Source organism: Mandrillus leucophaeus, unplaced genomic scaffold (assembly GCF_000951045.1).
Source record: "Mandrillus leucophaeus isolate KB7577 unplaced genomic scaffold, Mleu.le_1.0 Scaffold353, whole genome shotgun sequence".
Classification (NCBI taxonomy): domain Eukaryota; kingdom Metazoa; phylum Chordata; class Mammalia; order Primates; family Cercopithecidae; genus Mandrillus; species Mandrillus leucophaeus.
This window is the reverse complement of record NW_012103732.1, coordinates 425,027-449,909: the sequence shown is the minus strand read 5'-3', so window position 1 is coordinate 449,909 and position 24,883 is coordinate 425,027. Positions and strand designations below refer to the sequence as shown.

At 37.9% G+C, this 24,883-nt stretch overlaps 1 protein-coding gene across 8 annotated transcripts in view; it reads left to right on the top strand.

The window, feature by feature from the left end:
- Window positions 1-24,883, top strand: part of CAST (calpastatin) — a 124,634-nt gene that overhangs the window by 95,392 nt on the left and 4,359 nt on the right. For 7 of the 8 annotated variants that reach the window (XM_011989418.1, XM_011989416.1, XM_011989415.1 and 4 more), the window contains 14 exons: window positions 35-118; window positions 1,038-1,085; window positions 2,378-2,473; window positions 4,454-4,549; window positions 8,196-8,297; window positions 8,791-8,874; window positions 11,544-11,594; window positions 11,683-11,754; window positions 16,378-16,476; window positions 19,345-19,449; window positions 20,169-20,261; window positions 21,538-21,582; window positions 22,036-22,128; window positions 24,634-24,705. In XM_011989418.1, the coding sequence (XP_011844808.1) occupies window positions 35-118; window positions 1,038-1,085; window positions 2,378-2,473; window positions 4,454-4,549; window positions 8,196-8,297; window positions 8,791-8,874; window positions 11,544-11,594; window positions 11,683-11,754; window positions 16,378-16,476; window positions 19,345-19,449; window positions 20,169-20,261; window positions 21,538-21,582; window positions 22,036-22,128; window positions 24,634-24,705 (1,140 nt within the window). The remainder of the gene's footprint in view (window positions 1-34; window positions 119-1,037; window positions 1,086-2,377; window positions 2,474-4,453; window positions 4,550-8,195; window positions 8,298-8,790; window positions 8,875-11,543; window positions 11,595-11,682; window positions 11,755-16,377; window positions 16,477-19,344; window positions 19,450-20,168; window positions 20,262-21,537; window positions 21,583-22,035; window positions 22,129-24,633; window positions 24,706-24,883) is intronic. The other variant, XM_011989422.1, reaches the window with a different exon arrangement.

The following is a 24,883-nucleotide window of genomic DNA, read 5'->3' as shown; positions in this document are numbered from 1 at the left end:
CAACTACTTTTTTTTTCCCCTCCATTTTCATCAGGCAAAAGCTAAAGAAGAAAAACTAGAGAAGTGTGGTGAGGATGATGAAACAATCCCATCTGAGTACAGATTAAAACCAGCCACGGTAAATTTTTAGCCACAGTGCATGACAACAGCATCTTGCCTTTGCATCTTGTTTTATTGCATCTGTACCCTTGACACTGTCAAAGGACATACCTGTCCCCCATTCAGATATTAACTCTGAAAACCCTGAACCTTTTTTTCTCTGCTCCCTACAGTTAGACCCCTTGAGGGACAGTTTGTCCCTGCCTGGCTTCCTAAGTAGTGACCATGTGGTCATTAAAAGTCCCACAAATTTAAATGTTTTATTTATTAACAATTCTTACAAAAGATCCTTAAACTCAGAAGGAACAATCTGGGGATAATTTTTTTTTCTTAATGCTATATGGATAAAAGCACCATAGGTCTTCTGAGGGGTAGATATGAATGTACAAGGCTTTACCAGTATGCTAAGTTAAGGTGGTTTTGTTGCTATTGTTTTTGATTATAGTGAGGATGGTAGACTAACTCCTGTCATTACATTTTTGTCATTTACTTTTGAAACCATGCATATAAACACATGTTGGAAAATGGTTACAATTCTAAATTATGAAACCTCGTATCCAAAAAAACTAAACAGTGTTATAGGAATGATATCCACTTCTTCACTCTAGGTTGGAGAACTGGGATTTTTTAAAAGCTTTCATAAACATACATCTTTATTGCCAAAGAATTTTTTTTCCTATTACTCTATCCAACAGATGAAAAACATTTTTTAATAACTTAAAGTAAATGTGCATTCTATTTGGTAGTATCTTGATTTTTACAGCTCAGCTGCTTTTTAAATACTTTATAAAAAGTAAATTTGAAACACAAACTCATGTGAATCTAAGAAAAAAAATTAGTTGACATCTCATATCCTGGAATTCCCAGAAACAAACTTGATGGGACATGAAAGCAAAATTTTCTATTTCATTTCCAATGAGTTTTAATTTTATTTACAGGATAAAGATGGAAAACCACTATTGCCAGAGCCTGAAGAAAAACCCAAGGTTAGGAAATACATTTTTTTCCGATACTTAAAGAACAATAGACATGTAAAGTATGAATTAAGATAATTTTGACAGTCCGGAGTTCACTGTGCAGACTTGCATGCTAACCCAGTGCAGAGGAGATGGTAACACTTGGCTGATACCTGTGTGGCTCCTTTCCTTATATTTTAAAGATGATCTTATTTTATTGTATTTTTTCATTATATACTTTCTTTTTTTTAATAAAATAAAATAAATTTGCTAAAAAAAGATGATCTTCCTCAAAAATCATTACTGGACTATAAATTTCTAGTAAAATTTATTACACACTAGAAACTGATGTCAAGAGGGCCCTGAAGTCAGATTAAGCTAGCACTTTTTTTTTGATGCCTACTGTATACAAACCACAGTGCAGGCATTTCAAGAATATAAAGATCAAAAAGGAAAAGAAAAGCTCTGGCTGTGTGTGTAACTCTCACCATCCATCCTGATCAAATTTTCTGATGATTCTGTTTTGCCTTAAGTTGGTACTAACCTGTCACATATAATCAGCAACATTTATTAATCACTTGCTATGTACCTGGCACTGCACCAAATGCTTTTTGGATATTATCTTTGTGAGTCCTCAGTGAATGAGGACGGTACTGTTGTTATTCCCATTTTACAGTGAGGAAATTGAGACACAGAGGGCCTATGTAAATAGCCCAAGGTCAAGGTGCTAGAAAATAGCAAGCCAAGCCCAGGACTTAGAACTCAGGCTGTCCAGTCTGAGTCCCAGTGTCTGAGTCACATGCCCTTCTATCATGTTACTGTTGTTAGTGACAGTCTCCACATGCCCTAAACTAATACCACTCCCCTGAAAGAACAAGGGGTAGCAGAACTTTCCTGCCAAAATCCCACATAATCATATGAACAGAGTATATGATCCCTGTTTTCACTTATTCAGAAGAGAAGTCATGAGGAAATAGGAAAATAATCACATTTTAAAAAATTATACAGATCTTCATTGTAGAGAACAGGCAATTTTATTCGAACAAAATTCTTCTGAAACTAAAATATCAAGGAAACGTTTGACCGAATAAACCATTAATACTTTTGCGGTACTGAGGTGTTTTGTAAGTATTTCTTATTTGTTTCATGAAAATTTTATCTTAACGTTGATAAATGAAAAAATACGCCCTTTATAAATTAGCTTTGGGTGTTAAGTATGGCCTCATTGTGTTAATCAGGGAAAATAATTGTTCCATGAAAACTTTTTTTTTGCAAAATAAAAAAGAGTCCCCTTGTAATATACAGAACTTCTTATATTACAGGCTCGGAGTGAATCAGAGCTCATTGATGAACTTTCAGAAGATTTTGACCCGTCTAAATATAAAGAAAAACCATCTAAGCCAACTGAAAAGACAGAAGTACGTTTCTAAACATATAAATCTCTAGTTTTGAGGTTTGTGACCCTAAAAAAAAAAAAAAGTGAGACAAACTGTTTTAGCATGAAGCAGTCTATTAGAAAGCCTAATATGCCATCGTTTTTTCCATGTCATTTTTGTCTTCCTTTTTGGATGTGCTTTCTGCCCCAACCTAACCCTGATATTCTTGCAACTGAAGTCCTGCAATGACTCCTTCAGGAGAGCTCTGGAAGCCATGCCTTCCTTCTTGTCCCAGCTTCGGTAACTGACCTGGTTGAGCTGTCATCACCCCTCCCCTCTGGGTTGCAGTGGCCTTTCTGCAGTCTCCTTCATGTCCATCGGACTCATTCTTTCTCAAGCATGTCTGTCGTCATGTCTTTCCCATCCCTACAAAAAAAAGTTCCTATTGCCATATTCTTGACCCTGTTTTCTTTCCTACCAAACTGTGTCCCTGTGTCAATAAACTGAACAATAAGTATGTGTGCGTCCCTGGCTTTTCTCACTTGGCCCCTCTGTCTTGATTGACCTTTCTTTCTAATTCTAGATCAGCTAAAGTCTTACTCATCCTTTCAAGCCTCTGCTAAGATATGGCTTTCTTTATCTCCTGCTTTTCCCCCCCTAAACTGTATCCATCCAACCTTTATTAAGCAGAACACAACATGGCAGAGGATCTGTAGGTTCTTTTTTTATATATCACTATTCAGGCCTTTGTGACAAAGAAGAGTTTAGCTGTTTTAGTCCCTCTTTAACGCTAACATTTATGCCAAGTTTAAATGGGTAGTAAGCTCCTTGAACGAAGAGATCATATCCTATTGATGACCATCTGCTGAGCACCTTCCTATTGATGACCATCTGCTGAGCACCTTGCCTATAGGATAGGCTTCCATAAATGTCTAGATTTAAAACAATTTGTTTAAAGGTTTGCTTCTGTTTTTGTTTTGTTTTGTTTTTTTTCTTGAGACAGGGTCTCACTCTGTCTCCCAGCTGGGAGTGTAGTGGCACAGTCTTGGCTCACTCCAGCCTCAATCTCCAGGCCCAAGCAATTCTCCAACCTCAGCCTCCTGAGTAGCTGAGACTACAGGTGCATGTCACCATGCCTGGCTGAGTTTTGTATTTTCTGCACAGCTGGGGTTTGGCCATGTTGCCCAGGCTGATTCAAACTCCTGGACTCAAGTGATCCACCCTCCTCGGCCTCCCAAAGGGAGGATTACAGGCATTACAGGCATGAGCCACCGCACCCAGCCTTGAAACTTCATTCTTGTGATAAAATAAGATGGGACAGTGGTTCTCAAACCTTAGCATGCATCAGGATCAGCTGGAGAGTTTTTTTAAGCACAGACTGCTAGACTCTACCCCCAAAGTTTCTGACTTAGTACATGGGGTGGGGGTCTAAGAATCCGCATTTCTAGGTGCTCTTATGGTGCTGAGGCTGTTCAGGGATTACACTTCGAGAACTTGTGGTTTATTATTACTACCTTCCATTCCTACATAGCGGTATATAAAGTGCTCTTAGATTTATATAAATACAGTATTTTACATAATGCTATGTTACATAATAGGCATATTTGTTATACATAATGACAACTAAATAATAGCAATAATAGCAATAATTGCTCAAATGTATTGAGCTTACTGTGTTCCCAGGTACTATGCATAGCACTTTGCCTGCATTGTCTCATATAGGCCCCTTACGAACCCTTCAGCTGTGGATACTGTCATTGTTCTCTTTTTACATATGTGGAAACTCAGTGTCGCGAGTTTCAGTAACCTGCCTAAGGTGAGAAGTAAAACCAAGTTGGAAAAAATGGCAGCTGAAGAGTCTTAGCATGCTTTGACTTATTTACTATTCAGCAATCCTTAGGTATTCAAGAGAATCATGTTCACACCATATAATGTAGCAGAGTGTCTTGTTGGTCTACCATTGCTCAGTCTTACTAACCAAATGTTTCTAAAGTTGTTGAGAGTACTTGCATCTTTCCTCAGGAATCTAAGGCCGCTGCTCCAGCTCCCGTGGCGGAGGCTGTGTCTCGGACCTCCATGTGTAGTATACAGTCAGCACCACCCGAGCCAGCTACCTTGGTGAGTGACTCCCTGGGCATTTGAGCAGTGGCTTGAGAAGGTGCTCTTCCTCCTCCCATCGCTCTCTACCATGATTTTATCTATTCTGACAAATTAAAAATAAAATCTGATATAATTATAGTATCTGTTGTTTCTTTGAGCTTCAGAGATGTTGTAGAAATTCAGACTAAGATTTAAATTTTTAATTAAATTACTCCCAACTGTATTTTTCTCTACTCTTCTGAAATTCTAGTTCCTCAGCTATTGTGGATAATCCTGCTTTTTCACTTTTCTGCATCTTTTAAGCCTATTTGGATTTCCACCGAAAGCCCAAAGTTACTTTTTACTGACTTTCCTGGTAGAATAACATGCACTAAAATCATTATGATTCCTCCCCACTCTCCCCACTACAGGAGGTGAGACTGACTCAATTTCTTTCTCTTTCCTTCTTCTTTTTGTGCGTCTCTCTCACTTTCTAATTTTCATATGAAGTATAATATATAACAAGCTGAATCTTTGTTTTCTTTTGATTTTAGAGTTCCCCCCCCATTAGTTAATGATAGAATTTGACTCAGGGAATAACATCTGAGGGAATTATATTTCATTACTGCAGAATTAGTACCTCTTCCCTCTGAACACCTAACTTTCATCATCTACTGTGCCATTGTTCTAAATGCTTTGCAGTGTCTTCCCATTAAATTTTCACAAGGACACTATGAAGTCTGTCCTGATCATCCTCCTATAATAGATGAGAGAAATGAGGCTTTGAGTTGACCTTGACCCACTTGATGTTTCAGAGCCTCAGCTGAGATGAAAGATATGGCCCCTGCTCTCAGCTGTCTTCAAGCCTAGTGTGGATATGAGACCTCCCCAATTGTGGGGGGTTTCCGGGTACTCTTCAGGTACTTTTTACAACATGGGTGCCCGGCCACAGTGGTAAAGAACAGGAGAGGAGGGGGGACTCTAGAAGGACTCTGGTGAAGAAAGCAGGCACAGAGGCCGTGATTGGAGTCAAAACAACAGTAGCCAGCATTCCCCAGCAGAACTCGTGTAACCAAAACCTGCACCTGCACCACCTACCTCATCTGCCAAGTGTGACCAACAGGGCCTTAGAGGGCTCAATTCCTTCTCAACTTTACCCTGACTGTAGAGCTGAGCATTGGATTGTTCGACAGCAAACAAAACAAAACAAAAAAAGCTCTTGTTTTCCCCTTCCTCATCCTCCTTTCCAGAGCCTCAACTCCACCAACTCTGGCCATGGTTGCCAAGGTTACTGTCACTGAGGCAGTTGGCATTTCTGGGATTGTGACACCCTCGAAAGCCAGAAAGAATAGCTGTAGAGTGTAATAAAGGTCAGAGGACTCAAGAAAGGCATGCAGATTAGAGAGCTGAAGGAAGACAGACCAGAGGAAGGAGATGAATGCATTCCCTGGGTGGTTCTTGTGTGTATAAAAAGAAAATTTGTTAAGGAAACCCAGAGACCTGAGTTGTAGTTGTTGAATTTGATAATATCAAATATTACAGAAATAGAAATTTTAGTCCTTACTCCTGTTTCCAGATTCCTTCGTTCTTAAGTCTGCTTCTTCTCCTAGGTTTTCTTTAACTGTTTCAGTAATTTATTAAGCAAGAGGTTGGCAAAGGGCACAGGTCTGGGGAAGCAGTGGTTTCCAAGGATTTTGTAGCATAGAGTATGAGAAAACAGAATTGTAGTGTGAGCAGGTGTCTTAAATCATGTAGCAACTCACATTGCTTGGATAAGAGTTGGGTACCAGTGCAACTCTTGATGTCCTTGATTAGAGTATTGCAGCTGTTACTACTTAATGCTTAATTTAGGTGTAACCCCAAAAGGGTTAAAAACCCCGGGGTTTTTTTTTTTTTTTTTTTTTTTTTTTGGAGCTCTTGGGAATAAAACGCATACAGTGTTCAGCCACTAGGTGGTGCTAAATCACTTTCCTAGACTCCCTCTCTTTGGTCATCTTTCATTTTGCAGCGCAGTTTATCAGAAAAAAAGCTTTACTTGCTTGAAATGATGGCTAAAATATAAAACAGAAACATACTTTTACCCTAAAATTTTAATAGGTGCTCATTGTGAGGTCAGAGATTTTAATAATAAGATTAAACTCTGAGATTGTTTGACCCAAGGACTTTTACACTTTTGTTTGACCAAGAAAACAGTGGGAAATTCATTGATATTGCATTCCCATCCCTATACACTGGAAGCAGCAGTTTAAAGAATAGTATTGGCCGGGCGCGGTGGCTCAAGCCTGTAATCCCAGCACTTTGGGAGGCCGAGGCGGGTGGATCACGAGGTCAGGAGATCGAGACCATCCTGGCTAACACGGTGAAACCCCGTCTCTACTAAAAATACAAAAAAAACTAGCCGGGCGTGGTAGCGGGCGCCTGTAGTCCCAGCTACGAGGAGGCTGAGGCGGTAGAATGGCGTGAACCCGGGAGGCGGAGCTTGCAGTGAGCCGAGATCGCGCCACTGCACTCCAGCCTGGGCGACACAGCGAGACGCCGTCTCAAAGAAAAAAAGTATTTATCCCTTCTGTGCATGATGCATTATAAATACACACACACACACACATATACACACTGTTACACTTTTTTTTTTTTTTTTTGAGGCAGAGCCTCATTCTGTCATCCAGGTTGGACTGCAATGGCATGATCTCAGCTCATTGCAGCCTCAGCCTCCTGGGGTTAAATCTATCCTCCCACCTCAGCCTCTTGAGGAGATGAGACTACAGACATGCACCGTCATGCCTGGCTAATTTTTAAAAACTTTTTGTAGAGGTGGGATCTCACTGTGTTGCCCTGAATGGTCTCAAACTCCTGGGCTCAAGCAATCTTCTCTCCTTGGCCTCCCAAAATGCTGTGATTGATTACAGGTGTGAGCCACTGTGCCTGGTCCTGTTCTCTTCATTAAAAAAGAAAAGTCCTGGTCATGAATCATTAAGTTGATTTTTATGAGCCACTAATGTACAGATCATTCGCTTTATTTTCCCTTTACACTATTTATCCTCTGTGTTCATCCAATGTCATTTTAAATACCAGCATGGCCAGAGTTCATTACATTTTGAGGGACCACATTTCATTTTGAACAATCGGACCAAAAGTAGACAGTTCTCACTGTGCCATTCAGGTTAGTTGGTCACAGGCAGAGTCACCAGAACCAGCCCTGAATCCCCTTTGGTCAGTAGAAGCCCCTTGGAGAAAACAGGCATCCGAGCCTCCTCTTCTGAGACGAGCCAGGCTGTCCCACAGGAAATGGAGAGGAATGCCCTCTTGTGGGCTCTGAAAGTCTTTCCTGTGCCATCTATGGAATGATCTCCATAAAGACCACGTCTTTCTTCTTTCCTGGTATTCAGCTTCTCTGTGGTACACCTCAATCCATGGTCTTTCTTATTTCTAAACCAACTGTGGGTCAGGTCTTGTAAGTTTCACAGTATCAACATATAATTTGTACACAATGTTTAATATAACAAATTTGCTCAAATGTTAAACATTTTGTTTTTTAAACATGGATTCTAATTCAGTTGATAAGTTATTAAAAGGTAACGTGCCTTTTGTCTGAAATAATGATATGCCTTTCTGAATTGTTTGATAGCATATGTTTTAAAGGGAGTGATTAACCACCTACTTAATATATCCACTAATGCACTTTCAGAAGGGCACGGTGCCAGACGATGCTGTAGAAGCCTTGGCTGATAGCCTGGGGAAAAAGGAAGCAGATCCAGAAGATGGAAAACCTGTGATGGATAAAGTCAAGGTAATGGCAACTGAGATGCTTCTGGAAAATAACTATCATTGATCACTTCCTCCCCCTGCAAATAAGTTAGTCATTTGTTTTGTTTTTTATATTTCCCGTAAAACATGACCAGCTGGCTTTTTCTATTATTGCACATATCCTGTTTAATAAGCTAAACCTGAATAAGCCACATTGTTGAACCCCCACCATGGATGGACGACATGCACAGACCAGAGGCCTGAGTCTCATCTTTGCCCACCTGCATTGACATTGCTGGGACTTGGGAAGGAAGCAGCAGATGCCTGCTGCTCCTCACAGCTGCCTTGCAGCCCAGCAGGCTTTCTGCTGGTGCCTAAACCTGCCAGATTAAGTTGCTGTAGGAACACTAAGCATATGGCCATATGTACTTCCTAACCTAATGACAAATTTGTTTACCTCAAATCTAGTCACTCAGCATTAATTTTATGGGGAGAAAAAACATACTAACAATGAAAATGGTATAATTTTTATTCAGGAGAAGGCCAAAGAAGAAGACCGTGAAAAACTTGGTGAAAAAGAAGAAACAATTCCCCCTGACTATAGATTAGAAGAAGTCAAGGTAAACAGGCTGGAGTCTTTTTCTATTTTATTTTAATTCATACTGAATTCATACACGGAACACAGAGACTTGGGAACAGACCTGAAATATAAAGATGTTATTTCTTTGTATTTCAAACACCAAATAGTATTAGTCTACTCCTAATAGTGTTAGAACACCAGATACAAAGCTAAAATATTCCTAATAAGACTTGATCCTCAAGTGAAAGAAATCTAATGTCTAGGTTGCCTAATGTTTTCCTTTCTAACCCACAGCTTGTTATAATACCAGAAATATTAAAAAACCATATGTAGACAGGAGAATTAAAATGAGGAATAGGCGGGGCATGGTGGCTTATGCCTATAATCCCAGCACTTTGGGAGGCCAAGGCAGGAGCATCTCTTGAGCCCGGGAGTTCAAGACTAGCCTGGGCAACATAATGAGACCCAGTCTGTACAAAAAAATCAAAAAAATTAGTCAGACATCGTGGCAAGTGCCTGTAGTCCCAGGTACTTGGGAGGCTAAAGTGGGAGGATCACTTGAGCCCAGGAGGTAGAGGCTGCACTGAGCCATGATCGTACCACTGCACTCCAGCCAGGATGACAGAGCGAGACCCTGACTCAAAAGAAGAAATGAAAAAAACTAAAATAAGGAACTATTATCTTATATAAGAAAAATTAGCAACTTTCAGATGTAAGTTGGAAAAATAAGAGAACCTATCTAACATTGAGTATAGTGTTAAGTTGCCCCATTTCCTCTATTTTGAAAGTACAGATTATAGAGAACAAAGGGGAAGACCCCATTATGAGTCTTGTGGTTTAAGTGCAGTCACTTAAATGAGGCAGATTCACGGACAGTTTAAGAAATGTCAGTCATCTTCGTAGCAGGCCAAGATTTAAAAGAGTATTCAACTAAACTTCATTAACAATTCTAGAATATCAAATTCTTGCTTCTCACTCATCCATGTGCACTAGCCCATTTATTTAGCAGACACAGGAACTAGACTGAGCTCTCCATGATTAAAAGTTTATTATTCTGGATACCTTTATATTTGCTTCTTGTGTTTTACAATTCAGTTGCAGCCACAGTGTTTCTGTTAATTTGGGCTCACTTGTACGTTGCTTTGCAAAGTTCCTAGAGAGCGTGCTAAGGGCCACACGTTCTGTCTCCACTGAGTGCCCATTCAGTAGCGGCTGGTCAAGTGCAGGTAAACTCTCTTCATGATAGGTGATTGGTTGGTGATTTGCTGTCTCCCCTTACTGAATTTAGTAGTAGTGTTTAAGGAAGCAGTTGATTCACTGTCCCTGATCACTTTATTCTGTAGTCATTTCATCTTCTTCTGACTTACCTCACACAGTAGTAATTACCTATTAATATTTTCAGGCAATAGCTTCATCTCATTTAAATCCTATGTTGGTATTCACCAGCTATGCTCCCATCAGGTCTCTTCAGTGAGATTCAGCTCCCCAAGGGCAGGACACAACCTCCCCTTCCAGACACAGAATAATGCAGCGATGAAAAATCGATTTCAGTTTGAGTAGGGAGCAAAAGTGCCCCCAGAGTCCCAGGCATCACTTAGGAAATTTTCTGCCTTTACAGCTAAGAGATGGTGGAGAACAAGCACAGGTTCAGCTTTTCCCTGTACCTGAAGAATGGTCAGAAGGCGCAAGTCAGTCATGAGGGAAGCAGGTGATACAAGTTGAATATCCCTCATCTGACATGCCTGGGGACCAGAACTGTTTCAGATTTCAGACATTTCTGGATTTTTGAATATTTGCCTTATATCTGTTGAGGAGCCCTAATCTGAAAATCCAAAATGCCCCCGTGAGCATTTCCTTTGAGTTGTCAGGTCAGCACTCCAAAAGTTTCAAATTTTGGAGCATTTAAATTGTTTTCAGATTTTCAGATTAGGGATACTCAGCTTGTACCTCTAAACCATTGCACTTCACATTTTCAATGAAACAAAAACCAACCTTAACCAGTTTCTCAGGTGAAATATATATGTATATCTTTGTATTTACTTATTTTTGTGTAGGTGGATAAATGGAATTTCCTATTAGTATATAGATCTTCTTTTACTAAAAAGCCCACATGCTTTCTTCATTTTGTCCTATTATTCAAATGTGGCACCTGGAGTCGTTTACAGCTTGACATAATCTGAACCATAAGTTGCAGAGCGTTTCACCGACAGGTTAAACTCCCTGAGGGCAAGACCTTTGTCTTTGTGATTTTCTGTTGTATTGCCAATGCTTAGGTCAGGGCCTGGCATGTAGTCCTTGCCTGTGAGTTAGATGTGTGGCTTACAAGGTTAACCAGCCCACCCCCATGTAGGTAAAGGACTTGTCCCACACTGTCCTGCAAACCCCAATCAGCACCACATACCACACTATGCTGACTTGCACGTTTTCCTCCTGTGATAGTCTCTGGGCTTCTGAGGTCACAAGCCATACCTCATCCACTGTGCAGCCCCCGTGACTCGGGAATGCCTGGTGCTTGTGAGCTGTTTGTTGACATGAACTAATTAGAGCTTATTCTCTGGTGAGAGAATCTATTTCCTGACATGATGAATCTAATTTAAAATGTACGACAGCAAGTATAGCCTGTAGGCAGGCCCTTTGTAATGTTTGCAAGGTTTCATAACTTGGATAAAATGTAAAATGATTTCATGCCATGTTTTTCCCCCTGGATAGGATAAAGATGGAAAGCCACTCCTGCCGAAAGAGTCTAAGGAACAGCTTCCAGTAAGCAAACCAGTTTTCTCTAAGGATATCTTTTCCTTTTGGCCCTGATTGCAATGGTGTTTGTTGATACATTTCCTGGTCCTTGCAGCCCATGAGTGAAGACTTCCTTCTGGATGCTTTGTCTGAGGACTTCTCTGGTCCACAAAATGCTTCATCTCTTGTAAGTCCAAAAGTCTTGGTTTTATTTCTTTAGTTTTTTTTTTTTTTCTTTGAGACAGAGTTTTGCTCTGTCATCCAGGCTGGAGTGTGCAGTGGCGCAATCTCCGGTCACCGCAACCTCCACCTCCCAGGTTCAAGTGATTGTCCTGCCTCAGCCTCCTGAGTAGCTAGGACTACAGGCGTGCGCCACCATGCCCAGCTAATTTTTCTGTTTTTAGTAGAGATGGAGTTTCACCATGTTGGCCAGGCTGGTCTCGATCTCCTAACCTCATGATCCACCCACCTTGGCCCCCCAAAGTGCTTGGATTACAGGCGTGAGCCACTGCACCTGGCCTATTTCTTTAGTTTTAGAGTGGCAGAAATAAATGGAAACTGGTGACTTAGAATCTGACTAGGGGACTGAGGAACAATCATAAAATTAGTGGCCCTCAATCCACTGTAGCCATTCAAAATGTGTTGCACCATGAAATATTGTCCCAACACAGTGGATGCTTTTAGTAGTGTAACTAATATCAAGTACCAGTACCCCTATGAAAAGAGAATTTAAATGTAAGTTTATCCAAAATTACTCCTGAGACAACTTTACCAGTTGATATTTCTACAATTTACCATTTCCCAAATTGCCTCCTAAGGGAACTTGGCTCCGTGTGGAATATAGAGTCCCTTAAAGGGAACTCTGTTACTCGAAAAGTTTGGACAATATTGGGTAATGTTAAGCAGGTTTCTCTACTGTAGGATTTTCATGGCTTTTTATATGCAAATATATAGTGAGTCTGTTAGAGTTCCCAAACTTAGTAACTGCAGAACCTTTTCTTGTGGAGTCTAGTTTACCTATTTATTGGGAACTCAGTTTTTAAACCACTGAATGTATTATTAGCAGTCAGTTAGAAAAGGGATTATAACAGTTTCTATGACAGTGGCATGGAAAATATATTTATATCAGTTGGAGAATAGACAGAATGACAACTAGAAGAAATAATGATTCTTTGGAATTGCCTGAAGTTGTTGCTTTTGCTGAATGAAGCAATAAAGCCCCTCAAAGAAGAGCTTGCTAACCAGAGCTTGTTCTTCTCTGTACCCCTGTAAAAGCATCATGCTGCTCAGTCACCTCATCCTGTGACCTTCCTCTCATCCTCTTCCATACAGACCACATCACAGCAAAGCACTCCAGCCTTGATTTAGAAACTGTAAGACATGGTGAAGAATACAATGTGAGGAGTACCCCAGGAATGTGGAGTCATAGCATTACACTGATGTAGAACAGATGAACAAATAGTGGGGAACAAGATCTCAATTCCCTTCCTCCTCCTATCATTATTATTATTACAATAGTTAGGGGTGTTTTTTCTTTTAGAAATTCAAAGATTTGGAAAAAGTAACAATGAATTTATATGCCCCCCTCAAAGATATATGGCAGTGAAATGGTGAGATGAAACAACCATTAAAAAAAAAAAATCTTAGAAAATTAGCAAAGGAAACATTAGTGTCAACAATATAGTTAATAAAGTAGAAATAACTAATCATCATGAGAACCAAATAATCAAAATAGAAAGTTATTTAAGGGAAAGTTTCAAGAACTTTGGGGGAAAAGTATCACATATGACTCATAATTAATGTTCATCTATAAAAAAGTAGCTCCATGCTCTTTGAGAATAATAAAACAGAACAGAAATGCTATGTAAAAAGAAACACTTAAAACTATTCCCCTAATAATACTGAGATCACATTGATAATAGACTATTTTAAAACATCAAAGATATTACAAGTAAAAATTTTTGAGAAGCAGTCAAAGCAGTTTTCCTGTGACACATTGTCATAAAATGCCTTCAATAATAGAGATAGAGAAAAAGAGAAACCTGATAAACCAAATGCTTATTGAATTTTCAACTGAAATTTCTAAAAGTTTTAATAAGGTAACCACCCAAAACAAAGTAGCAATAAGCATACCAGGAAATGAAACTAGCAGCATGAAAGTTAACTGGCCAATAGTTGTTTCTTTTGAAATAACAAATACTTTATAAAATACTAGCAAATGCAAAAGGAAAAAAACCTTATGAAAAATACAGTTAAATTTTAACAGAGTAATATAATAATGTATGAGATCAACTAAATTATTGCTAGTTTAATGCCAATAGTCAGTTGGTTTTTATGAATTTTTAACATTTTACAAAACACTGGTAAATATGACAGAGAAAATAATCTTACTAATAAAATGTAACATAAATGTGAGAAAATACAATAATCAGTACAAGAGTACAACTAAATTATTAGGAAACACTATGTACAACAATTTTCTAAGATTAAACAAAAATATAAAACTGCATAATTCACAAAACCTAAAAAAAAAAGACTGAAGAAAATATTGCATTGGTTTTCAAACTCTCCTTCTACTGAAGGTTTAAAGATGACTCCTGCAGCTGTTGAACACTCAGTTCTTATGTGGATGAATATGTCATGAAAAAGATGGGGTCACCTAATTGCTTCTACGAGTAATTATGGTGCTAATCTTAAAATGTGACGAATATAACTGTATCAGCTAAAGTTACTTAAACATGTAGATGTAAAAATTACATACAACATACATAGAATATAACAAACAGTTAAGAAATTATTTGCCATTATAAGTATTGATTGATTATTGGAAAAATTGTCAATATATTGTAGTGGTATATCAAATAGAAACAATTATTTATGTCCATGTAAAAGATCTATTTAAAATTTTACATATACTCATATTATAAATAAAAACGTTTTAAAAAGTAGGCAATCCCCTAATGTGTTAAAAAGTCTTTAGTTTTCAGAATCAAATATTCAATATCATGGAGGCATTTTCCTTAAAAGCAGAAACTATGAAAAGTTTATTGTCATTTCTGCTTGTTATCGCATGGAAGAATCATTAACAACACAAGAAAAAGAAATGACAAACATTAAAAGGGAACATTTGAATATATTTGTGGATAGCACTACTTGTAGATAATACATTTGTAAGTAACATTATGTCATGTTTATTAGTAACAACAGATGAGAAAATATAATTAATATGAGATCAGACTTACGTAAACTACAAAAGAAGAAATGATCAGAAAAATAAGGACACAAAAAAATTGAAGGCCATACATTGTCAGTTTAACTAAATATCTTAAAAAGAATGATGACAATTCAAGTCATTTTTTATGTTAATTTTTTATTAAATAGCAATAAGATACTTTGTGTAACTCAATAAAATTATTCAATGATATATTTGAAAAATAAATGTATAAAATTTGAAAAAAATACTGAAAAGCGTTTTTCAATACTTTTAGGTAAGATTAATCCAACTAAACACTAGCATATGTTATACAGTAATAATAAATAGAAAATACAATAATGTTGATCAAAGCATAATCATTGGAAAAATTGAGAAATGGACATATATGATTTAGTATTTTTAAAAAGAGTGAAAAATCATCTTATGCTTTTGTGTAGTTTTAGGTGAACTAAATAACATGTACGTATAGCTTTGCAAAGCAAATTTCCAGACCATAGGTTGTTTCATAATTAGTATTAAAAGGCTTAAATAATAAGTCAATCAGATAGATTAAGAAGAGACAATACAAATGTTTCAATATGTCATTCTTTTCATTTGACAACTTGTTATTTTCATTTGTCATATAAGCAAAGATTTCTCATAACTGAAAATGAATTTAGTACATTTTAGATTACCTAAAATATTACATTCTAAAACTGCTTTACAGGGTATAAATGGACAATAAGTATCTTATAGTTATCTAAATTAGTTGAAATGATCTCCAATAATAACATGCTGCAATAAATTTCTGAATGTTGGTATCGTTGTAATGTGCTTTTCTCCATCTTTCGGTAAAATTTACAATTCTCTTTTTTCAAAATAAGCTATCCATAGTTAGAGTCACCAAAGAGTTCTGGACGTTTTTCTGGTTTTTCATCAACAGTTATACCTAAGGTTTCTGTCAAAAGGGAGTATTTGAAATGCAGCAAATATTCAATATTTTTTAAACAAAAATTATTTCAGAAAGTTTCTAGAATAATATTTAACATTGAAAAAAAAAACCCTGAAACCTGACACCATATACCACAATATACAAGCAATAGTAGTATATTATTTTACACTGATTATCAGAAATAAAAATACGTCTTAAAAGTCAAATTCTGGCAAGCAAGGCCATAGGAAAGCAGGCATGCGTATTCATCGCTTTTCGCAGTATGAATTCCTAGCAACATCTGAGAGGGCAGTTTGGCAAAATATAGCCAGCACCATAACTTACTCACTAGAACTTACTCAGAGCAATTTTAAAAGAGCTAAAAACTTTGAATAACCTAAATGTACAACAGGAGATGTGTAAACAAACCATGGAACTCTAAGTTATTATATTATTGCATGGTATTTAGAATAATCAATATGAGAAGGAAATAGAAATAGGAAATTGTATAAAATAATACAATAGAGAAGAGTTTAAATTTCTTCTAAAATTATATGTTATGAGTCTATTTGGATCAAGAGAATAAACAGTCATTAAGCTATCTTTAAGAGTTATAGTTAAGTGATGGCATTGTGGTCATAATTTTATATACAACATGTCACTAATAAAATTTTTTTCCATAAAAGAAATTTGAAGATGCTAAACTTGCTGCTGCCATCTCTGAAGCGGTTTCCCAAACCCCAGCTTCAACCACCCACACTGGAGCCCCACCCCGTGATACTTCGGTAAGCAGCACATCTTGTTTGGGAGATAAATATTTCTTTTTGTGCAGCCACAACTAGAAAGAAAATAGGGTACCTGTTTAAAGCAAATGAAAATAGGCAGAATTATTAGGAAGATCAGGCACCTTCTAGTTCAGAAGAGCCGAGACTGATGATTTAGGGAGATGGCAGAGATTAACTTTGATATTATTAAATGAAACAATATATGTGAAAACATTGTACACATAGTCAAGGACCTTAATATCGTCGCTTTATAAGAATTGAAAGTACAATAAAGTGCATTGTGTCTATATTCGAATTACTAGATTTGAAAAGTTCTTTAGCTTTCCTGATAATTGATTTTCTCCTTTATATTTTTTCTTATACATTCTATAATTTACTACCCATTATTTAACCTCAAGTGTATTTTATGGAATTGTTGTGTTTGAGCTTCTACAAACATTTTACCAACATTTTACAACATGTCATAGAATAGCATTGTTTTCTTCCCAATTCACACCAGTAAAAATTTGTCAGTTTCATACCAGCTGTAGAAGAACCTCAGCATCAATATTGTTTTAATTATTTACATGCTGTGAGAGAAGGCTGTGGGACCAAAGCTTTTCCAGACTTCCTTGACTAATCACCTGTGCAATACCAAATTATACATTACCGAGGAGACCACAGCACATCAAATTATAAAGGGATTGCCCTAAACCAGATCCCCATCTCCTTTGCTTGAGAACAGTGCCTCATTTGCTAGATGGAGATGAAGTAACTTTAGTGAAGTCAGTTATGCTTCCATTCCTTTTGATGTAGCATCAAAGCATATTTAGTGCTGCAGTCTGAGATTCTGATGGATTTTCATCCTGTTGGGTCAGCTTCAGGATCATCTGAAAATATCCAGAGGCACAAATGACAAAGCCCAGACCTGGCCCCAGGCAGCTCTACCATTAGCAGCTATAATCCTGGATTATAATAAAGCACTTAAAACCAGTAAAATGCCCCGTGTGTGTGTATGTGTGTGTGTGTGCATGTGTGTGTAAACACACCCACAATGAAAAAAGTCCCCATGCAACAGAAAGGAAGAACCATTAATAGCCTAGGCTGCCATTTACACTTCAGTTCTTAATATTCAGGCCAGAGATTCTGCCCTGATGGAGGCTATCAGTAAACATTTGCAATCAGAAACTTTTTTGCCTTTAAGAAGTAGGTTTTCCAGTGACACTTCTCTGATCACATTTCCCATCAGAGAGTCTTGTTGTTAGTTAACATTTTATTTGAAGATGTCACTAAAACAAGGTATAAAGCTTTATTTAGATAAAAAATTGGGAAATCAAAGAGTCAAGCCTTGATGATTCACGGGAGCTTTCTTTGCTGAGATTATTAGATTGTTACTAGCAGTGTTACATACACTGAAAGCATCTGAAGACATGCTTTCAAAGATCTGTGTAATAAAATCACTCCAACAGGAAAAACTGCTTCAAAGAAAATAGAAGATCATGGATGTGACTAAGCCATGACAGGGAAAAGCTTTATCAGTCCCAAGACCTGGGTTCTATTCACTTTTTAACAATTTGTTTTCAAACAACTGACTTAGCTTCCCTGAGTTTTTACCTCCAAAAAGCCTGCTTAGTTCACTGAGAACCATTGTGGGCATCAAATAAAACTGGATAGTGTATGTGAAAACACTTTGAAAATCAACTGGAAAGTTCTATACAGTATTGGACAGAGTTCAGCATGGTATCTTATACAATGTAGATATTAAACACATTTTAATTGAATTCATTTAGAGGTGGAATTTTGAATGCAATGTGTTGAAAAATATTTTGAAACAAAACTTAGGATTTTGCTATAATAATACTAATAATAATTTACCATTTGTTGGGTCCTAACATACAACTAGTACTGTTTTATATGCCTTTTCAATCATTTACTTTTCTGAGCAACTTAGGAGTATAGGTACTACTGTTATTCACATTTCATGGCCAAGGAAGCTGAGGCTGAAAGAGGTTAAATAAGCTGCCTGAATCATACAGTAAATAAATGTTAGAGGAATTAAGCTATCTTAGTTACAGTGACATTGTTGTTCCATATTTTTTTTCGTGTAGAATACCAGCTCCCATTTCTGCAATTTAGCTTCCATGAGCTTCCTAAAGATGAAAAGAGAGGTTTCCCCACCAGTTCAGAAATTCTCTGAAGTCTTTCAGGCCACTCATACCAGTGTGGCAGAGAAGCCCCTTCCACTCTCCTGACCCCAGATTGTCTCTGGGGTTTTGCGTCCTAGGAGGTATTAGGATGGCAGTGCCGAGCTCCATGGCTTCCCACAAACTGCGGGTCATGCTGCACTTTATGAAATGCACCCCTCAAGATCTTAGAGTCTTAGAGAGGACCCACAGAACCAAAGAAACGCTTACCCTCTATAGTTGCAGAATCCTGCTTCCTAACCATCTGACATTATTAGTGGATATTTGTTTTCATATCCAGTTTTCTAATGGTGTTTAATTTCTAAATGAAAGGCACACATGGTTGGTTCATTTGCTTTTGGACCCTTTATGTGACCTCCAGGTCACCCACTGGATGTGGCTCCTGAGGCTTCCACTAAGACCTCCTTAACCTGGGGATCTTCACCAAGAGATGGGCGGGGTGGGTGGAAGGTGCTGGCCCTCCAACCCCAGAGGTTGACAGATGCTGCCGCTCTTCTCCTGATCTTCCATTCCTGGCCTTCTTTTCTCTGACCCTGTCTACTCCCCTGCCCCAGCCCCAGCCCCAGATGCCTTTTTCTTCCAAGGAAACAGGTTCCCTCCTGAAAAAGATGGAGTTCCTGGGCTAATTTGCCTCTGATACAGTTTGGCTAATGAGTGACTAATTCGGCACTATTTACTTTTTTAGCAGAGTGACAAAGACCTCGATGACGCCTTGGATAAACTCTCCGATAGTCTAGGACAAAGGCAGCCTGACCCAGATGAGAACAAACCAATGGAGGATAAAGTAAAGGTAAAAAAAAAAAAAAATTCACTAATAAGTGAAATTTTAATCCTTGGGTCTTGACTCTGTCATTGTCGTAGGAATATTGATGTGAATTTAACCTATATTTTAAACATGAAATTATAATGAAGTAGAAAAATCAATCTGTACTCCACTGGAGGGGAAGGTCACTGAATCTGTGGCAAAGACACCAGCAGAGCCTCCCTGAAGAGATTCTGGGAGGTAGGTGTGGCATATGCGTGGCTTCCTCCCATGCAACACAAGCAGTCAGCACACCCATTCAAATTAGCTGTTGTCCTTCAGGGTTGCTTATAAATAGGCAAAGTTGTAAATATGACCTCTCTAAATGGCAGGGTATAGTGGCCTGATTTTTTTTATTAGAAAAGTGAAACCATACAGAAAAAAAGAAAAAGATATTTTATACCTTTGGGTTCTAATTTCCTAACATGGTTTCTGAGGATAATTATTTAATCATTTATTTCCATTTAAAATATAGCTAGAAAATTCACAGATATGAATTGACATACAGAAGCATATGGGATTATATATTTTAGCCAACTAGCAGTCTGTTGAAGTCATCTGTGTTGTTCTGTTGCTTAAATAATAAAAACAGACCATATGTTTTGCCTCATAAAAGTACAACAAATGCTGAATGCTACATTTGACAATGTACTTTCTAAGTGAAAGAGGAAATGAATATTAATTCTATCTGCTCACTGTTTATATAGGAAAAAGCAAAAGCTGAACATAGAGACAAGCTTGGAGAAAGAGATGACACTATCCCACCTGAATACAGACATCTCCTGGATGATAATGGACAGGTAAACTGAGGCAAATTGCTAGATCGGATTTATGCTACAAAGATCTTTAAATTCAAACCTCCTTGAAATAAATAGTAGCTGTACTCTTTTACAGTAGCATAAAGACATATCATGACTGACTGCTTTTAATGTGTCACCAAAGCTGATCAGCAGGTAAATATTTATTTGAGCCAATATCATTGTATATGCATATGCTAGGCTCTGTGGTATAAACAGGGTTGAATACTGTTCAGTCAGTCACTGATGCTTAAGAGTAATCCAAGAAATGTGATTCTCTCTTTCAAGAAAAGGCTATAAAAATCACTAAGGTGATAGGATTTCAAAGGAAGCAATCTCTGTTTAAGGACAGTAGAAAAGGAGCTGGTGTTGGGATAATTAATAGGGCAAATTAATAAGGCAGCTCCAAGACCTGGGGTCTCCCTATCTTCTTCTACATCACCATCAGCACTATTGCAAGTGAAGACAGGCAAAGCAATATTCCCAATCACAAATCCTGTTTCTCTGCCAAAAAGTCCCTGGCCTTTTGTCTCCCACATGATAGAAACCAGTCTTTCGTAGGTCAACCAGGCCTGTCCCCCACCTCTTTCCTATTTGGTTTCTAACTTTTGAGTCAATTAGATGATAAATAACCCTTTCCATGCCTGTTCATCAAACAGAAAACAAGGAAGTCCAAATTACACCCTTCTCTTTCTGTACTGATTCATTTTGGTGAGATGATTCCTGGTTTAAATAGCACTGTCAGCTTCAGGGTCTCCTATTACAGGAACCAATTCTCCTTGCTTGCATTCAGTATTCCACAAGATAGCAATTCCACATCCTGCTAGAGCCCTTCCCACTTTGATAGTACCAACTCACCCTGCTTCCATTCTTTGGGAAATTTCTTATTTAAGGTCCTTGCCTTTGAAACTGGGAAAAATCCCTGATGACTTTCTAAGTGTAATAAACTACAGTAAATAAGATATAAAAACACAAGTAACTTTATAACACTTTAAGTAGAATTATAAGTGACAATACATGATGGCAGAAGGTTCACAAATAGTGTTTCTTTCACTTCCAGGACTCTTTCATATGTTTTCCCCAAGTCTATAGATATGATTGTAAAGAATAGTAGTTAAGCAAAGCTGCTAAAGAAATTATGGGGACCCAGGTTTATTAGTTATTGCAAGTCTACACTCCATTTTATCCAAGTCAAGTCATTGGATAACAGATTCTCTACTGCCTAAACCTAAGTAAACCTTTACAAATATCTTAACCAATAGTCTGCCTTCTTTTTAAGGACAAACCAGTGAAGCCACCTACAAAGAAATCAGAGGAATCAAAGGTAAAGACCATAGGAATATATTTCCATTAAATTTTGTTTTATTCTAGCCATAGGGTTATTTGGCATTTTAGAAAACTAAAACATATTGAATGCCTACTCTGTGCCTGGTACTTCGCCAGAGCATGCATATAAATGTGTGTGACCATTGTTTAAACTCTCATTTAGTCTTCACAAAAGCCCTTTAGGATAGAAAACTGAGGCTCAGAGAATACTAAGCAACGTTTATTAAAGAGTAGAGGGAAAAAAAGCCATCAAGATTTTCTTGTTTTTCTATCTCCTTTATAATACATTATTATTAGTATAGAATTAATATTAGTATAGTATATAAAAAACTTATCAGTAAGTTTTTTTCTTATAGAAACATCTTTTATTTGTAAGTGACGTGGGAAAATATCCCATGTTGCATTTTGCCTTCTGCTTCTTCACTGATGGTTATTTCTACTCATGTCTCAGAAATCTGCAGATGACCAAGACCCCATTGATGCTCTCTCAGGAGATCTGGACAGCTGTCCCTCCACTACAGAAACCTCACAGAACACAGCAAAGGTACTGTGCTTTTTCACATAGACTTTCTTTGAAATGTGTGTGGTTATGTGTACATACATACAACTTTTATTGATTGATCTATCTATCTATCTTGTAACAGGGTCTTACTCTGTAGCCCAGGCTGGAGTGCAGTGGTGTGATCTCAGCTCACTGCAATCTCTGCTTCCTGGGCTCAAGCAATCCTCCTACCTTAGCTTCCTGAGTAGCTGGGACTACAGGAGTGCACCACCACACCCGGCTAATTTGTGTACTTTTTAGTAGAGATGGGGTTTCGCCATGTTGCCAGGCTGGTCTTGAGCTCTTGGGCTCAAGTTATCTGCCAACCTCTGCCCCCCAAAGTGCTGGGGTTACAGGCTTGAACCATTGTGCCTGGCCCTTATAATTTTTAAACTGTAGAACGAATCAAACGATGACATAGAGAACCTGAAAATGAAGAAAAGAAAACATACCGATAATTCCACTGCCCCCAAGACAGTATTATTTTGTGGATTTCCTTTTTTTCTATATGTATGTTTTACATAATTTTACTTACAGTGCACTTATAAAACACTGCTTATTTCCTAACTGCTACTTTGTTATTTCCATAGACATCGTTTTTATATCTCCACACTATACGGTTGTACCACAATAATGCTATGTCTGTGTTCATTTAAAGTGAGAGCAGGGCCTAACTACAGCAGGCGCTCTCATGCTCGTTTGCTCGCTGGAGCTTCCTCCCCTTTTCTGTCTGCTTAGCCCAACTGGTTGACTCTTCATTCCTCAGGGCACAGCTCAAGCATCAGCTCCTTAGGGAAGACTTTCTTGTCTTACTTCTCCCTTCCCAGGCCAAAGTTAGAGGCCTCTCTTCCATGCCCTCCTTGCTCTCTGGTTACCTGTCTGTGCTTGTGTATCACACCACTGAGCTGTGCATTCTATACAGTAGTGATGTGTCTTTTACCTTTGTGCTCCTCATTAGCAAAATGCCTGGTACTTAGCAGGTGCTCAAAACGGGATTAACAGTGAATGAGAAACGACTGTGTAATTCAACAAGTGTGAGGCATTTTCCCTTAAGCTACACCCTCTTGTAAATCAAATAGAAGGAAAAGTGAAATGAGTACCTCCTTATTTTCAGAAGAGTTAATTCTGCAGATCTCAGGTTGCTATCGTTTTGGCTGTTGTAAGGCACTGCTCTGGATCACTGAATTGTCAGTGCTTCCATATTGGGTAGTTTAATTTTTAGACCACCTCAGCATTCTATCTCTCACCCCTGGTGACTCGTAAGTAAAGCCTTTTTTGGTGAATGGACTTTATTTTTATATGTAACCTGCTCCAGCTTTCCTTGATTGCTTCCATTGTTCATTTCTCCTCCATAACACTGAAAACCGGGTTTTGTTTTTGCTCTTTTGGCACACAAAAGCCAGTCCTGATAGAGACAAGCTCTATTTTGTTTTTTAAATAAATTTTATTGTGTATATTTGAGGTTTACAACATGGTATTTTGGGATGCATAGACATAATAAAATGGTTACTGTAGGGAAGCAGATTTACATATCTGTCATCTCACACAATTACTTTTTTGTGACAAAAGCAGCTAAAATCTACTTATTTAACAAAAATCCCTAATACAATTTTATTAACCTTAGTCCTTGTGTTATACGTTAACTCTCTACATTTGTTCATTCTGCGTATCTGCTATTTTGTATCCTTTGACCAATATCTCTATTTCCTCCTCCTGTTCCCTACCGTGGTCGCCATGTTTTATTCTCTGTATTTTTGAGCTTTTTCTTTTATCTATATCCTACGTATAAGCAAAATCACTTTTCTTTCTGTGTCTGGCTTATATCATCTAGTATAAGGTCTTCCAAGTCCATCCATGTTGTGGCAAATGGCAGGATATAATTTTTTAAGGCTGAATAATATTCCATTATGTGTATATACATGACATTTTCTTTATCCATTCATCAACAACTAGGTTGTTCCATATCTTGGCTATTGTGAGTAATGCTGCAGTGAATATGGGAGTGCAGATATCTTTATAAGGGGGTAATTTCATCTCCTTTGGGTATATACCCAGAAGAGGGATTGCTGGGTCGTATAGTAGTTCTACTTTTAATTTCTTTAGGAACCTCCATACCGTTTTCCATCATAGCCATACCAATCTACATCCCCACCAGCAGTGTACTAGGGTTCCCTTTTCTCCACACCCTTGCCAACATTCAACATCTCATTGACGAGCTCTGTTTTGATTAGCAAAATAAGGTCTGGGTGAGTCATGCATCACAGGAATTGGCAGACCATCGACGTCACCCACATTTCCCTCCTTATTTCTATCCTCTTTTCCCTCCTGCTTTAAACAATTCTCTGACACTCGCCATTGTTCAAAAAATCATGAAAAAACACCCAAAGTCTTCCATTATTTAATTAAATTGGAGATCTCAGAATAGTCTGGATTAATTTAACTGCAGCCTAGTTAATTGCTAGCTGGACTGATGATCGCCATAGCCTCATTACATTTCCTTTGCTTTAGGATAAGCGCAAGAAGACCGCTTCCAGCTCCAAGGCACCTAAGAATGGAGGTAAAGCAAAGGATTCAGCAAAGGTAAATGGAGCAGTAAATACACTACAAATTAGTTTAGCAGTTACACAGAGTGGGGTTTATCACTTCAGTCATTTAGTTTCTTACTGGAATCTATTTAGAATAAAAGATTTCTTAAAGTACTATCTATTCCAGAGTATGCCTTGGTAAAGTAATTGAATTTTTTTGTGTGTATATGTAT